We start from the raw sequence: 16,870 nt of genomic DNA on the forward strand, positions 1-16,870 counted from the left end.
ATACTGTCGTTAGAGTGCATGATAAGAACGGGGCATATAAACTGGAGGTTTCACTGGCTTGCTGTGAATATCTTGCAGGGGTGGTCATAGCCAGGTATGGACGTGGCTGGAAGGAGCAGAGGAGATTCTCACTTTCTACTCTGAGAAACTTTGGGCTGGGTAAGAAGTCCCTGGAGGAGAGGGTGATTGAGGAAGCTGGATTTCTCTGTTCAGTGTTTGAGTCAAAAGAAGGTCAGTCTCTCTAACTTATGGAACATCCCTTTCGGTAGATCAAACGATCTGTGAATATTGAATTAGTAAATTATGTTGAATATAAACACCACTGGATGATTATGCAGACCGCCCATGATCTGGACAGCCCACTTGTTTTGAAAATACTCTTTTGTTGATGCATTCCTTCTTCGAGCTCTTGCATTACTCATGTTTGTGCCCATCAACACAGTTTTCTGTTAACTGTATATCCCAAGTTACACTACCCCTTTTTTAGCCATTCCCTATATTTATTCACGTTATTTTGACGAGTTATTGTTGTCTATGTAATATTTATTTATGTTCTTATGTTCAGAAACTCTGTTTATTGTAACGCCTTAACCGCGACTGTTTTGTTCTATGGAAACCGACCTGATTTGATACTTGTATTGAGAAGGTCGGTATATAAAAATCCTAAATAAATAAATAAATAAATAAATAAATTTCCTCTGGCTTTGCTCTGCCTAGGGACAGTAATTTCACCATCTTCCAGCTTCTAGATAGTTTGATTAGTCTTATACCCAGGTCTGATGGCATGTTTGTAATCAGAACGCTAAGACATATCCAGAGATTTCCCCTGACATTGTCCTGCCCAGGGATAGTAAGGTCACCATTTTCTGCCTTCTATATCATTTGATTAGTCTTTTGCCCTTTACCCAGGTCTGAGGACCAATCTGCACATCAGGACTACTACAGACCTTCTCCAAAATTTGTCATGTATTTCTCCTCTTGCAATGCTTTGTGGCTCTTCATACCACTGTTGTTGGTGCCATCTGTCCCTCTTTTGGAGCCTTAAGGTGTTCTTGTTACTTCTTGTTGTAATTTGCACCTGTCACTGTGCCTTGGGGTGTTCATGCCACTGTTGGTGCCAATTTGCTTCAGTGTTGGTGTCTTGGAATGCTGCTTCCTCTACTTGAGATGCCTGCCTGCAAGTTTCATTAACCGTGGATAGCAAACCCCAATTTTGCTTCCCAAAATAGGTTGCATTGCTTTTCCCATAGTCTTTAATGGAATATGAATGACTGAATGAATGATATAAATGAACCGAATGAAATGAATCACCAAGCCAAATGAACCAAATGCTTGAGCCAAACTGAAAATTGTTTATGTGCGCATCCTACTGGAAGCAGAAACCCTTGCATCTTTTTCAGAATTCAAGAATGACGCTTCAGAGCTGAGAAATCTCAACTCTGTGAGACGAAACATAGGACGGAATGGCAGATAAAGACCTTACGTTCCCGTCTAATCTGCCCATTCACTTCCCATTTGTAGTCCCATATTTTACCCGTAATAGCCATTTTCCATACCTGATGTGTCATCTACCTTTTTTGAAAATTCTAATGACCCATCCCTTGTACTAACTAACTCAACTACTTTCCAGAGCCCAGAAGGTAGTAAGGAAGAAGCAGAGGGAATTAAGGAATGACAATCTGAACTTATATGTAACCCCAATTCATGGTAAGGGCTGAATTCTGTGGGGGCCATAAAAATCCCAGGACAAAGTCCCAATATTAGAGTTACTGTTCCCTTTGCCCTGGGGCGTGAGTTCTTGGGGGGAAGGATATCCTTCAAGGCCCAGGGCATGTGTGAAATCCCTTCTTCATATGTTACTATTGCTCTTTGGAGCAGGTAACACTAACAGACCAGGCTGGACTCACTGGTTGGGACTTCAAATAAAATGTTACTGTGATTATTGTTGCGAAATAATTAAGCTGTCCAGTTATAGTCAGGTGAATCAGTCATTCGAGAGTACAAATTGAAAAGTTCTCTGTTTCTGTGGAAGTGTCCCTCAGTATGGATCTTCCATGGAGTGGAATGAATAAGAGTCTCAAGGTGGCTGGGATGTCTTAGATATGGAAACGGTCCCCTCCCTACAGTACCTAAGGTTCAAGAGTACTCCTAATTGTCCCAGCCTGGCAGTGTCCTGTGTTCCCAGGTAGAAACTCTTTTGGGGGTTTCCAGATGCTGCTCTTTATTCCTCTCTCCCTGGAAACTGCTCTTCAAACAGATGGCTGTAGACATGAGGAAAGGTTTCCCACTGGAAAATAGCTCTTAAAGCTTTCCAGGTCTCTGGGACAAGGAAGGGTGGCAGGAAAAAGAACTTCCTTCCCTAACTCATGTATACAAAAAACAAAAACTCCCTTCTTTACCTTAAGCCCACTGCAGCCCCCTCTTGATCTGGGCAGTGAGGTATGTGGGAGTCTCCTGGCCCTTTTGGACTGGGAAATAGCCTCGCAGAAAGGCACAGAAAAAAAGACTCCAAAATTTAGAAAAATAGCAGAAACTCTCTCACTTCCTCCCAGCTCCCTTCCAGTCCTGCAAAGGAACTGGCAGGGCAGTGCTTCTCCACTCCTGACCTAAGCTGGAGCCTAAAATGGGAAAGCTCACTAAGACACTCCCGATCCTTTCAAAAGAAACTTTAAACTGCCACCCCACTACCTAAACATCTCCTGCCTTATGCTACAGGAGCTCACTATTCTAGACATCCTCAGAGGAGGTGCTGTAATGAATGGTATGCCCCTTCTCTTAAGCTCTCTACCCCAAGGTGTAACTAGGGTCATCTAGTAGAGACCTAAAAGTTCTCTACATACACAACCCAATGTTTGTTTTCTAAAAAGATGAGAATACAGGAAGTTCTAGCACCACAAGTATTGAATTACTTCGGGGACAGCACATGTAGAGAGCAGAACGGCTACTCTCCACAAACAAGGAACAGGTTGGCAGCAGCAGCGGAGGAGGAATGACCCATGGACCCTGACTGCTTCGTCTGCATGTGTGTGTGAGTGAATAGGAGGCCTCCTGTGATGTGTGTGTGTGGGGGTGTGTGTGTGTGTGTGGGGGTGTGTAAATGGGAGGCTGCATGGAATACATGGGTGTGTGATTGGGAGACTGCCTGTGATGGGGGTTGAATGGGAGGCTGCCTGGGATGGGTGTATGTGTGAGAATGAATGGGAGCCTGCCTGGGATGGATGTGTGAATGGGGTCCTGTCTGGGTTGCATATGTATATCTGTGTGTGTGAATGGGAGCCTGCCTAGGATGGGCGTATGTGTGAATGGGAGCTTGCCTGGGGTTGGAGTGTGTATGTGTGCATATGCATGCATGGGAGCTTTCCTGGGATGAGTAGGGGTGTGTGTGTGGGAATGGGAGCTGCCTATGATTTAGGTGGATGTGAATGGGAGCCTGCCTGGGGTGTGTGGGTGTAAATAGGAGCTTGTCTGGGGTGTGTGTATATGAGAAAAAGAGACAAAGAGAGAGAGAGAATAGAAGTTGCCTGGGTTGTGTGTGTGTGAAAGAGAGAGAGAGAGAGAGAGAGAGAAAAAAAATGGGGGTTGTAGGTGGATTCTAACCTGCCAGCAGCTGAAATGAAGATGAGGGCCTGGGGCTACTGGTAGATCTCAACCAAAAAATAGCTGGAGATGCCTGCTGGTTTGTCTGAGAGGGAGTGTGTGTATGAGCTTGTGTGTGTGTGTGTAAGAAAAAGAGGAGAAAGTTTGTGCATCCCACTCCCATTACTCCACGACAATTCCAGGGTGACTGGAAATCAAAAGTTCCCAGATATGGAGAGCTTTAATTTTTTAAAACCCTTTTTAGTTTTATTTTTCAGGTGTTATTTGCTGTGTCTGCTGTTTTGAAATATTTTATTGGTGTTTGGGATATTTAAAAAAAAACTTGTGTATGAGTTTTTAATTATTTGATCTTTTATTCATCTGCTTTTTTAAAATTATATTATTAGTATGTTTTTAGTATTACGATTATGTATTTATTTTTTTTCTTGATTTTATTGTTTGATGTTTGAGGAATGGTGATGGTTCTGTTTTTTCATTGTTGCACTGCAAAGAAAGTCTGGCTTCTTGTGATTTCCAGTTCAGATTTTGTCTGCACATTTGTATTTCTACTTTATGGTTGCTCTATTCTGTATTTGGCGAGGGTCTGTTTATGTTATGCATGTGTGACTGAGGTGAGGCATTTTTCTAATAGGAAGTGTATTCGGGCTTTCAGAGAGTCAAGCCCACACCCAACACACATCACAATAGGCCTAATACCATGCGGGTTCCAAATGTCTTTTTTGCAGGGATTTCTGGTTGGCATCACAGCAGTGCATGTAAATATAATGCAAGTGATATTTCTACGTCAGAATACAGTACCTTGATATTTTTCATGTAAAATATAAATGCATAACTCTTAAGTGTGTGTGTGGAATGGGGCAGGGGGTGGTACATTGTGCAAGGCTATAAGGTTCACCTGGGGCACCTAATCCCCTTGCACCAGCCATGGGTTCAGGAGAGGGGTGTCAGTTTTTAAAGTTTGTATCACTGAAGGGAGCTGGGCTTTTTTTTGGGGTGGGCCTGGGACAGAGAATGAATGAACGGGGGGGGGAGGGGAAAGCACAGAAATTGATTGCACAGGGCAGCAAAAAAGCTAGCACAGGCCCTGTCTGCCATTGTCATGGATTGGGAAAAGCACCAATAGAGGAAAGAAGTTAAAAGTGAGAGAGGTAGGACTCCTACTTCTCTCTCTCTCTCTCTTTCCTCACTCTCTCCTCAACTGATGCTTTTCTCTGTTTCTTCTTTCCCTCCCATTCTGGTATTTGTCACAGATTTAGATTCAGGAAACTTTGGAGTCGATATTCAGTAGGTTTAGTCAGCTAAGCTTGGGATTGGTTCTAAATTGCCTGACATTCTGAGAGCCTCCTTTTTATCTGGCTATTTAGTCAAAAGTGAGCAGGATAAGTTGGAGGCATTCCGGCAGCATTCTGGGATGGAGTTAGGTTAGCTGGATCATTTATCTGGCTAAGTCTGATCATGCCAGAGAGCATTCTTTAAATTAGCCGGACAAGTTTATCCAGCTAATTAGGAATTCATTCGGCTATATTCAGCAGAGTGTTTAATCGGCAGCACTCTTACTGAATATCCATGACAATTTACCCAGCTATATTTCGCCAGATAACTGCTCACTACGCTGCTAAATATGGACCTCTTTATAGTGCATATGTTGCCAAAGCAATATATCAACAATCTGATTGTCAAAAGCATTTACGCACATAAAACCCAATTTTACAAATGTAAACGGGCTTCTGGAAATTGGTGGTTATCTGCATAAAAGTACACGCATATTTTTACATGCACAAAAAGGAGGCATTCCGAAGGGGTGGAACTTGGAGCAGGGAAATTATTTACACATGTTCTTTCAATTTTCAGAAGTACACATGTTTGCACATGCTTCAGATCAGGTGTAAATATAAGTGTGCAAGTCTGCCCTCATTTTTCCAGCCCTGATTTTCAAAGCAGGCTTAAATGCATAAGTCCGGATAAAGTCTATGAGTATTTTCCACTCCAAAACTTTAGTGCTGCGTGCACATTTATAAAATTATCCTCTCAGAGAGTTATTTTAGAACTGTGCGTGCTGCACTAAAGCCTGTCTATAACTTTTAAGAGCAGACTTTATACCACATTTTCAAAGTAAAAAAATGCGCATAAGCTTGCTTTGAAAATTCATGCACTGTTGGCCTAGAACATGCACAAGCTCACCACAGAAAGTAACACCTGCTTTATGGGGGCGTAACTTGTGTAGGTATAATTTTGCACGTTCTTTTTAAAATACAAAAGTATGCACATAAGTCCAAACTCTGCCCAAATTCCCTCTCCTGGAATGCTTATCCCCAGTGAGCATGAAAGTACAGGCAAAATTGGGTTACATGCACACTTTTATGTTCCAGGGACGGGCGAAGGCATCCATGGTTGGTGCTCTTCTGTCCCTGTGTAGAGAGCAGAATCGGTCCACTTTGCGGTTCTGGTTGGACGCAAAGAGGTCGATGAAAAGCACCGCGGTAAGACCGGAGGCCAGCCCAGTTACGAAGATCTCCAGCTCCTGGTAATATTTAACTACTTACCTGCGCCTCACGATTGAAATAGTAGATTTTGCTTCTCTTGTCTGTCTTCCTGCTTCTCTCCCCAGGCCCCGTTCCTGGAAGTCCCGCTGTGCTCCCTCAATAAACAATTCTTTTAATTGTAATACAATTGCACAATATTTCAAGGAAAAGACTTTAAACATACTAAAAAACATCTCTCCACAGAATTCTAACCAAATTGTACTCCCTAGCAACCCTAAAGACCATATAACCTCCTTTGACACAATCTCATCTCTGGAAATTGAAGGTATAATTAAAAAAATGAATCCATCTGCTCACCCAGCTGACCATATTTCAATAAAACTATTAAAAACAGTCACCAATATAGTCTCCAGACCCATTGCCGATAAAATTAACCTATTACTGAAGCGAATGTCCCACACACTTTAAAATCCGCAATAGTCAAACCAAACAAGAAGAAACCACAATCCAATTCATATGCTCTATCAAACTTAAGACCTATTTCTAACTTACCTTGTATTTCAAAAATTCTTGAGAAAGTAATTAACAATCAACTAACAGATTATCTTGAAAGGCATAGTACCCTATATCTAGCACAACATGGATTTAGAAAATATTTTAGTACTGAGACCCTATTAACTTCATTACAAGATATTATCCTCAGAGGAACTGATAGCCAAACTTACTTCCTGATTATGCTAGATATTTCAGCAGCTTTTGATACAGTCAATCATAAAATCCTCCTGGATAGACTAAATGAAATAGGCATCAAAGACTCCACACTGAAAAGGTTTAACTCTTACTTAGAAAATAGAACCTTCAAAGTAAAATTTCTTGATAATGAATCACAACCAATTGATCTCCAGTATGGAGTACCACAGGGATCCTCTCTATCTGCAACCCTTTTTAATATTTATATGCTTCCATTATGCAGAATCCTATCCGGCTTCGGTCTAACACATTTTGTCTATGCTGACGATGTTCAGATTTTAATACCGATCGAAAAATCTATCAACCAAACTCTTAAGCTCTGGGATATATATCGATCTGCCATTGAAAAAGTATTAACACAAATGAATCTTTCCCTAAATACAAATAAAACTGAAATTCTATACATCTCACCTAAATTAAGCAAGGCAAAAGAACTTGAAATTCAAGAAGCAGCTAAAAATTACCCCATCTCCCTGGAAGTGCAAGATCTAGGGATCTTCCTAGATTGTGAATTCTCAATGAAACTTGCGTTAAAAAAAAATCATAAACGATGGTTATTTTAAATTAAATATCTTTAAAAGATTAAAACCACTACTATTCCCAAAAGATTTTAGAACAGTTTTACAGGCACTTGTTTTGTCGAGATTAGACTACTGCAATTCATTATTTTTAGGCCTACCAGCAAATGTTACAAGACCATTGCAACTTCTGCAGAACTCAGCGGCTAGACTTTTGACAGGAACTAGAAGATCTGAACATATTACCCCAATATTGAAAGACCTTCACTGGTTGCCCGTTAAATACAGGGCTCAGCATAAAATCCTGTCCCTAATTCATAAAACGCTTTACAATGAAAACATTGAATGGTTAACTTCATCACTTCATTTCCATATCCCTTCAAGAATTACTAGATCAACAGGTACAGGGATGTTGCCAATTCCTTCCCCTAAGATTGCACATCTAAATAATGTAAGAGAAAGGACTATTTCTATTGCTGGACCCCAACAATAGAACTCTATACCACAGGAATTACGATTGGAAGCAGACATTAAATTATTTAAAAAGGGCATTAAAACATGGCTATTCAAACAAGCCTTCCAAGAGCTGTTAACTTAATGATTTCAGACTACTGATTTTATACCAAGGTAATGTATATTTTTTATTTTATTATCTCTGCTCTTTATTTACTACCTCTCTAAATGTTTAAATTTTATGATTATTTAATTTACTATTTTATTTATTTATCTTATGAAACTATGTAGCTACTTCCTTTTCTTTTGGAAATGCAAATACTTTTAAATGAATATTTGTTAACTACTGTAAACCAATTTGATATGCTCGCATGAAAAATCGGTATATAAAAATCATTAAATAAAATAAATATCCAGTTGATCCCACCAGTGGAAGATTCTACCCACAACAGAGGGATCCAGAGACCACTTGTGGGGCTGGAAGCTTCGGCTGAGGCGGTCCGCCAGTGCATTCTCTGTGTCTGCCAGATAAGTCGCTCACAGTAGTATGGAATACGACGGGGCCCAGGCCCAAATCTGCGCCGCCTCCTGGCAGAGCAGATAAGAGCCCATGCCCCCCTGCTTGTTCAGGTACCTGGTTGTCTGTTTGAATCAAGACTACCTTGTTGGATAGGTAGTCCCTGAATGCATAAAGAGCATACCGCATCGCTCGAAGCTCCAGGAAGTTGATCTGACAGATTGCTTTGGTTTTTGTCCACGTCTCTTCGGTTTGAAGGCCTTTGACATGGGCTCCCCAACCTAGGTTGGAGGTATCCGTGGTTAAGGTTTTCTGAGGAGCTGGTTGCTGGAAGGGTAGACCTGTTTATAAGTTGGCCTTGTGTGTCCACCAAGTAAGGGACAAACGAAGTTGACTGGTTATGTGGACAAGGGACATAAGTGGCTGAGTGGCTTGATGCCACTGAGACGTTAAAGTCCATTGTGTCAGTCTAATGGCCAAGCATGCCATTGGGGTGACGTGGACTGTTGATGCTATGTGGCCAAGCAATTTGAGTAGTCAGCGAGCAGAGGCTGTTTTTCGACTGCAGATAATGCTGGCAAGGTTGGATAGCATGGTTGCACGGTTGTCGGGTAAGAACGCTTTGGCTACTGTGGTGTCTAGGTCTGCTCCTATAAAGGAGAGCTGGTGAGACTTTGGCAAGTGGGATTTCGGGTAGTTGACTAGAAAACCCAGTGAGTGCAGGAGCTGTATAGTGAGACCGAGGGAGTCGAGGGCCCCTTGACTGGACTGACTTTTTATGAGCCAGTTTTCCAGATATGGAAAGACATGTACGCCTTTTCGGCATAATTGTGCAGCCACTACTGCCAGGCACTTCGTGAACACTCAGGGTGCCGAAGCGAGGTCGAATGGCAGTACTCTATATTGATAATGCCTGTGACCCACCACGAATCGCAGGTACTTGCGATGAGGAGGGAAGATTGCAATATGGGCATATGCGTCTTGAAGGTCCAGAGAGCAGAGCCAATCCCCTTGATGTAGGAGAGGTAGGATGGTGCCCAGGGACGCCATCCTGAACCGTTCCTTGTAAAGAAATGTGTTTAAGGCATGGAGGTTCAGAATTGGCTGGAGGCTGCCATTCTCTAGGAAAGACCTGGAGTAGAATTCTCTCCCCTGCTGGGTCAGGGAAACCGGTTCTACAGCCCTGGCATACAGAAGGGTTGAGAGTTCTGACTCGAGAAATGTTGGATGATCGTCCCAGCTCCACGCTAGACTGGGTGGGAGTCCGGGGGTACAGCTGAAAAATTTAGATGGTAGCCGGGAGTTATGATGGACAGTACCCACTGGTCCGTGGTAATTGGCTGCCAATTGGTTACAAAGTGACAAAGACAGCCTCCCACTGGTGGACTTGGGATCAAGGTTGGTTGTTGGTTGTTGCTCTCTGGAAAGGTTGTTGGTTGGTTGTTGCTCTTTGGAAAGGAGTCAAAATCCAGTCTCAGGACTAGCTTGTGGAGCTGGCTGTGCTCTAGGTGTCCTTGTCTGGCGTGCATGTCCTCTCTGAGGAGCCCGAGCTGGTCGAGCACAGGATGTGGGAAGATAATACCTGCAAGGTCTATAGAATTGCTTCCTGACGTCCCTGCGTATGCCCCTGCGGGCTACGGAGGGTGCATCTGAGATGACAGTTGATAGTTGATGCACGGTCTCATGGTGGTCTTTTAATTGGGCCACTGCATCTTGGATCTTGTCCCCGAACAGGTTTTCTCCTGTACAGGGGAGATCTGCAAGCTTATTCTGCACCTCCAGGCGTAAGTCTGAGGCCTTGAGCCAGGCTCAGCTTCTAGCACTGATGCCTACTGCCAAGACTCTGGATGCTGTTTCAAAAGAGTTGTAAGCAGCTCTGACCTCTGACCATATTTACCTGCTTCCAATCCTTTGTATAGGATGGAGGACAAGGTCTCTTTTTGTTGCTGTGGTAAAGTCTCTGCAAACTCTTGGATTTATTTCCAGAGATTTCTGTTATATTGGGTCATGTATAATTGATATGCTGCTATTCGTGCTATCAACATGGACCCTTGAAAGACCCTACGTCCCAATTCATCCAATGATTTTTGATCCTTTCCTGGAGGAGCAGAGGAGTGTGGACGGAATCTTTTAACCTTCTTCTGGGCTAATTCTACAACCATAGAGTGGTGGGGCAATTGGCTTTTCTGAAAACCTGGGGCTTGTTGGACCAGGTAAGTAGCATCTGTCTTCCGGTTTACTGGAGGAAGAGTACCTGAATGGTCCCACAGGCGTGCAAGAGGTCAAGGAGAACTTCATGCACTGGTATCACCATCATATCTTTTGGAGCATCTATGAATTGTAAGACCTCCAACATTTTGTGTCGGGCGTCCTCCTCTGTTATCAATGGAAATGGTATAGTCTCAGACATTTCCTTGACAATGCTGGCAAAAGAGAGGTCCCCCGGGGGAGAACGACGCCTTTCTTCAGGAGGTGAAGCCTCTGAAAGCAATTCCTTGGAATCTTGTGAGGAATGATCCGAGAATGCCTCCTCCCATGGATTATAGGAAGTGTCTTCCTTTCCCATCAGGATTCCCGAGGGAGGAAGGATGCCAGAACCTGGAGGGTGAAAAGGCATCGATGGATGTTGAGGTGGCATCGATGGATGCGGCACCAACATCGAAGGAGGCTGTGTCGGCATCGAGGGCGCCGAGGCGGATGTAGTGCGTTTAGGCACCGACAGTCCCGATGACCCTGGAATGGGCTCCGGCATCGGTGGATTCCATGGTGGGATCGGGCCAGACGTCCTTTCTTCTTCCTCAGAGGAACCCGGTATGGGAATCAAGACTTGTGGAGGCCTCGATGGTCGACTCAGTGCCTGTGCATCCGATGGCATGGACTGAGTTGGTAGGGCACCAATGAGGGTGTCCAGGTGCTCGAGGAGCGGTTCTGAAAATTATGGACGCTGGTTTCTGTGCCGATATGAGGGCTGGCACCGGTGGCGAATGGAAGCCCCGAAGGGCATTCAGCACTGCCTCTTGGACCATGTAGTCCAATTCCTCCCGAAAAGCCGGCATGGATGGCACGGCAGCTGGGGTAGGAGGCAGGCTAGGCATCACCGGAGCTTCCATGGGAGTTCGTGGAGGCTTGGTGCCCAGCACCAATATTGGTGGGGAACGCCTCAGGGTCCTGAGTCCAGAGGAGGATGGGGGCTCCTCTCCCCAGCTCTCTTTGCAGGCGGCTCGATGGAAGTTTATGTCGCTGTGGTATCGGTGCCGGCACCGGGCGAGTATGCACCGAGGATGATGACATTGATGCCTTCGATGGTGTCGGTGATGGATGGTCACCTACTCCATGATGTTCCTGGCGGGGCATCTCCAAGGTCGATGGACCCTCTCTGAATGGTGGCATTTGAACTGGAGTCGATGGAGCAGAATGTTTTGACTTAATCAAATATTCCATCTTGTCCAGACGAGCACACCGGCTTTTGGGGGTCATTTGTGTGCAATTAGGGCATCGACGGACGTTCTGCGAGGGACCTAAGCACAAAACACAAACACTGTGCGGGTCTGTGATAGACATGGTCCTTGGACACTCGGGGCATTTTCTGAACCCGGTCGCCATCAAAAAAGAGGGCGGGTGCGCAGTCAGTGACTGTTGGGCACCGAGAGGTATGCTGCGGGGAACAGACTGCAAATCACGGGCAAAGCACTTACCAAGCGTCGGAGGGAACGGAGCGTGATGAAGGACCCTGGTGAGGGTGATTTTAAGAAGATAAACCTCAAACATTTCCGTGAGGAAAGTTGTGAGAATTTCTCACAGAGTTCCTTACTGCGAGGCAAGTGCTGCACAGAAAAAAAGAGACTCAAGGGGGACCCCTGGTGGCTGCAGGGTTAGTGGCATGCTAGGCATGCTCAGTGTGCCAGTCAAAGTTCTAGAAACTTTGACAAAAGTATTCCGTGACAGGGCTCCATCTGATGATGTCACCCATATGTAAGGACTACCATCCTTCTTGTCCTGGGAGAAAAGTCAATACTACCCAAAAATCCAGAAGAGAGGATAAATCCATTGTAAAGTTTTCTTATGATGCTCCTGTTTATTCTATTGATTTAACTTAGTGTATTTTCCACACAGTTATTGTTATTGACCAGGAGACCAGACCAGTGCCTTCAGTAGATACATACACTTGGTCAGAAGCTAGTAATGTTAATGTCATGTCAACTGTCATGTTTGTAGCCCCTGACATGGTTAGTTCTTGGACAAGAGGGCAAATGGAGAGAGTCATGAACCACACAAGCCCCCATGACCACCTGGGTTTCCTACGCAGGGTGGAAAAGAAAGTTTTTTCAAGGCCCTTAGGGTTTTGGTCACTCTGGGGCTCTTCTGCACAATAGTCCATTCACTGCGAAAATCACCACTCTGTATACCTGGGACCTTCTGAGTTCTGCTCACCCCGAGATTAGCAGGCAGGTGGGTGGTGCTGTCTCCACAGACTTTCTCTCTTCCTCCACCCCTCTTCCCGTCTCACAACCCCCCACCATTCCCTCCCACCAGAACAAACTTATTCTTAATTTATATTCTCTATTGGATAATAAAATTGTTTCCAACCTTTGCTGGCTCTGGCTTGATTTTCTGACTCAGTGTCTTTTTTCTTATTCTCTATCCTTATTGATATTCTTTTCTTGTTTTCTGTCCCTTTAGTGTCTCTTCCTTTTTCTTTTCTGTTTTAATTCTCTCTTCCTTCTTTTTCTCTCCCCTTCTGCTTTATTTCTTCTTTCTCCTCTTTCTACTCATCCCTTCTACTCTGCTTTCACAGTTCTTCCTCTTCTTTCTCCTGCACGCTCTCCTCCATTCCTTATCCCCTTTCTTCTACATTATTATCCTGGATTCCTCTCACAACCCTGATCTTTCCTGCTTCATCTCTTGCCATCCCTGGTCCTCACTCTCACCCCTTTCTCTCCCTCCTCTTTCCTCCTCCTTCCTCCCCTTTCCCCACCTTTTCTCTCTCTTTCTTTCGCTCATTTTCCCCTAATTCAACTCTCTCCTCCCTCCCCATCCTGATCTCCCATTCTCTCTTTCCCACACACTCTTGCTTTCCTCTTTCCCCCTCTTCCCCAACCCTTGCTTTCTCATCTAGCTGTCCCTCTTACTCTCTCCACCAATTCCTGTCATTCTCCTTGCATGCCCCCTTCACACCCTTACACACACACACACACACACTCTCTCTCTCTCTCTCTCTTGCCCTCTCCTATCCCTCTCCTTCACTGGGATCCATGCAGGACTGGAGAAGAAGACATTGTGATAGCAAGACCCAATCAGGAGTGGAATGCAGAGAATTCGCAGCAGACCTTCCTCCTGCCTCGGACTCTGTCCTAGTGCCTGCTATGTATGCAGCACAGATGGAGGAAACAGACAGCTTGGTTTAGAGAATAAGCTGATTTCTAGGACACGGAGATCCTGGTTGCTCTCCCAGAGACCCAGAGATAGGGCTCTAAACCCAGAGTCTCTGGCTCAAATCCCAGGTGTGACAGTCCGACTCCAGGTCTGTGCTTCAAATGAAAAATATTTACTGCAGACTGGTGGCAGGAAAATCAAAGTCCAAAACTCAGTACACCAGATGGTGGTGCATGCCAGAAAACACAAAGTCTAAAATTATCAGAAAAAGCCAATCACAGTTTTTTCTCACTCTCTCCCTCAGCTCTTGGGGCAGGTAACCTTCCACTCTGGGCCCTCCCAGAACCTTTAGGTAACTGAATCTTCTTGCTCCCCAGTTCTTCACTTCTGTTCCTGTCTAGAGCCTTTTGACTGAATTGTTAGATCAGTCTTTGATTCTGTGGATTTTCCCAGACAGGATGTTTCTCCTCTGATATCCCTGGTACACTCATCCAGTCCTCTGAAAGCTCCCCTTCTCTCAGGATCCTCCTCCAATCCTCTTCTGGTTTCAGGAACCCTTCCTTCTACACACTCTGGTCTCCCAGGATTTTACCCCTCCTGGAATTCTGCAGTTCTCCTGTTCTCTTTCCCTCCAAATCTTCCCCGTGAAGGGATAGGCCCCCTGGCACCACTCTGTGGCGAGATGGCACTGCTTCAGAACTCCAGCTCCTGGAATCTTATCCACTCTCCTGCATCACTTGGGTACATCTCTCATGTGACACTTGTGTGCTACAAAAGTGTACAGAGTTAATATAATAATGTATTGTGTTTAAGGTGGTGATTTATCTCCTAAGGGAAATCCTATAGGGTTAAGTTAATGGAGCTAGGAAGGTTCCAGTGACTGAAGTTCATCTTTTGGTCAGAGGGTGTAACACACCTCCTTGACAGACAGCTTGTTACAGCCCCTTTGAGCTTGGTTTAAAGCGAAGGTTATAAAATCCCTGACTATTCTTGGCTTGGGGCTTCTCCAGAGTCACTAAGAAAGAAGGAGGATGAAGCTCTTCAGGGGTTACAGGGGGAGAGGCAGGAATTCAGGCAGAAATACTGTCCCAATGTCTCAGGAAGCCTGAGGAAAAGAAGAGCTGTGTGTTGCTGTTTAGAAGTATGAAGAAACAGGTTATTTTAACTGTGGTGGGAATTTGCCTGGACTGGGAGGCAAACTGTGCCAACAGGAACTTGCTCTAGGGCTTAGTTAATTCTTGTCTGGGGAAACAGAAGGATTTCTTCCTTGAGCAACTAGATCTGGGTGCATGGACAGTATCAGGGTCTGGGTAGGCTTAAAAGACTGTAAATGGAAATTAAGTTTCTGAAATACATGCAACAAGTTTTACGGAATTATTGGACTATATTCTACCCTAAGGTTTTGTATTTTTGGTTGAATGAAGAACTTTTTGCAATAAATCTTTTTTTCTGATTTGAAGCACAACCTTTCCAGGTGGACAGTGGACTTAATTGGTGGTGATGGCGTGTGGATGCGTCCTTGGCCTGGTTTGGCCCTGCAAGTTATCCTGTCTCCAGCCCATGGCCCAGGGGGACAGCAGACAGAGATGCATGTAAAGAGAAGTGAGATTCTGCAGTCTGGGAGCTCACCAGTCTTGTAACCCACATCCTCAACAAAGCTCGTTGTAAACTAAGTTGCTGATTGTCACTGGAAAGCTGGGATGAAAAGAAACCCAGAGCCAGTGTGAACCTGATATTTTGCCCCATACAAAGATGGAACTACAGTGCACTTGGCTTGCGTGTGATTGTAACTAGTTCTGACTGAAACCTCATGGGAGGACACGGATGATAATTTTAGCTCCTGTGACTGCTTGGAAGATCAGAGGTCTGAGAACTTGTTAGTGTGGGTTTTACTGAGCAATTATCTGCATTAGTTAGATATTTAGTAAACCTCTTCTAGAAACAGAAGCTGTGAGCTTGAACAAACAGAAGTCGAAATTCAAAGCCATTTATGTGAATAACTCAAAAGTTATCTGGATAAATGCCAAGTTTTGAACATCAGAGGTATTAATCCATATAAGTCTTTATCCAGATAAAATGTATCTGGGTATATGGCAGTTGTTTCAGGATCTTCTGGGATGGACTTGAGATAGCCAAATAACTTGTTTTCCTAACTCTGTTATTTGGAGTTATCCAAATAAGTTATTTAGCTATCTCTGTTCCTTCTCTGTGTGAAGAAACAGTTCTGAGTTCCCAGTCATGGTATTGGGATTGGGCAGAGTCTGCCTAGATGAGAAGGTTAGGGTGGGGATGATGGGGTAGGGGGGAAGTTGGCCTTATACTTGGGAACTTTGGACTAAATAATGTTTCGACTTTAATTTTATTATTTATTTGTTTAAGAATTACTTATATCCTGCACCCTCCGAATTTTGGAGCGGATTACAAAGCTAACATGCATAATATCTAAATATCCGCAACATGAAGCAAAGACAAATTGAAAACAAATAAAACAAGCAAATAGCACACTTGACAGGAATTATCTGGAATAGACTCTGCAGTAAATAGGCTACGTTTCAGCTTGGAAGAGTGAAATGTAGTTTTTTTGGCTTTCTTGAGTTCCTTATGGCAGGATATTGAACAAATTTCGAGGGGAATTGAGTTCCACCTTAGTGGTCCTGTGATCGAAAAAGCTCTTTCATGAGTCATTGGGTGACAGGGAGGTTTTGCAGGTCTATAGGTGTGTAATGTTTGATACAAATCTGCCCCACCCCCCTTGGCCCAGACTCTGAATTACCCCTATGCTTGGGATGGGGAATATTGTATGAGAAATTACATTTACTAATATGATTTACCTTCCAGTTCATAGCCTGAGTGGGGGATGAGACAGGGTCCTGGTCACACCAATATCACAGTTCTGTGCTCTTCCCAAACAATCTCTCTTGAGGCACCACAAAGAAGATAAAATCACCACACCAGAATAAAACAATAATTAACTTTTTTACTAGGTATTATGTAAGTAAAGTAAATCCAACCAGAACATTAAATGGGAAAATACAGTACTGAAGTATAATATAAGCTTTCAGGTTTCTTATTTTAAATCAAGCATTGCAAAAATAACAATTGGTAAGGGCAACCAGCTTACTCGTATGGCTAGTAAAAAAATCAAACAAACAGAGAATGCTAATAGAGAAAGTTTGGGG

General features: G+C 43.9%; 1 protein-coding gene across 1 annotated transcript in view; it reads left to right on the forward strand.

Moving 5' to 3' along the window:
- Positions 1–16,870, forward strand: part of LOC115084891 (cytochrome P450 2D15-like) — a 100,354-nt gene that overhangs the window by 21,351 nt on the left and 62,133 nt on the right. Inside the window, exon 3 of the mRNA XM_029590280.1 lies at positions 79–231. Coding sequence (XP_029446140.1) covers positions 79–231 — 153 coding nt within the window. The remainder of the gene's footprint in view (positions 1–78; positions 232–16,870) is intronic.

This window comes from Rhinatrema bivittatum, chromosome 2 (genome assembly GCF_901001135.1).
Source record: "Rhinatrema bivittatum chromosome 2, aRhiBiv1.1, whole genome shotgun sequence".
Lineage (NCBI taxonomy): Eukaryota > Metazoa > Chordata > Amphibia > Gymnophiona > Rhinatrematidae > Rhinatrema > Rhinatrema bivittatum.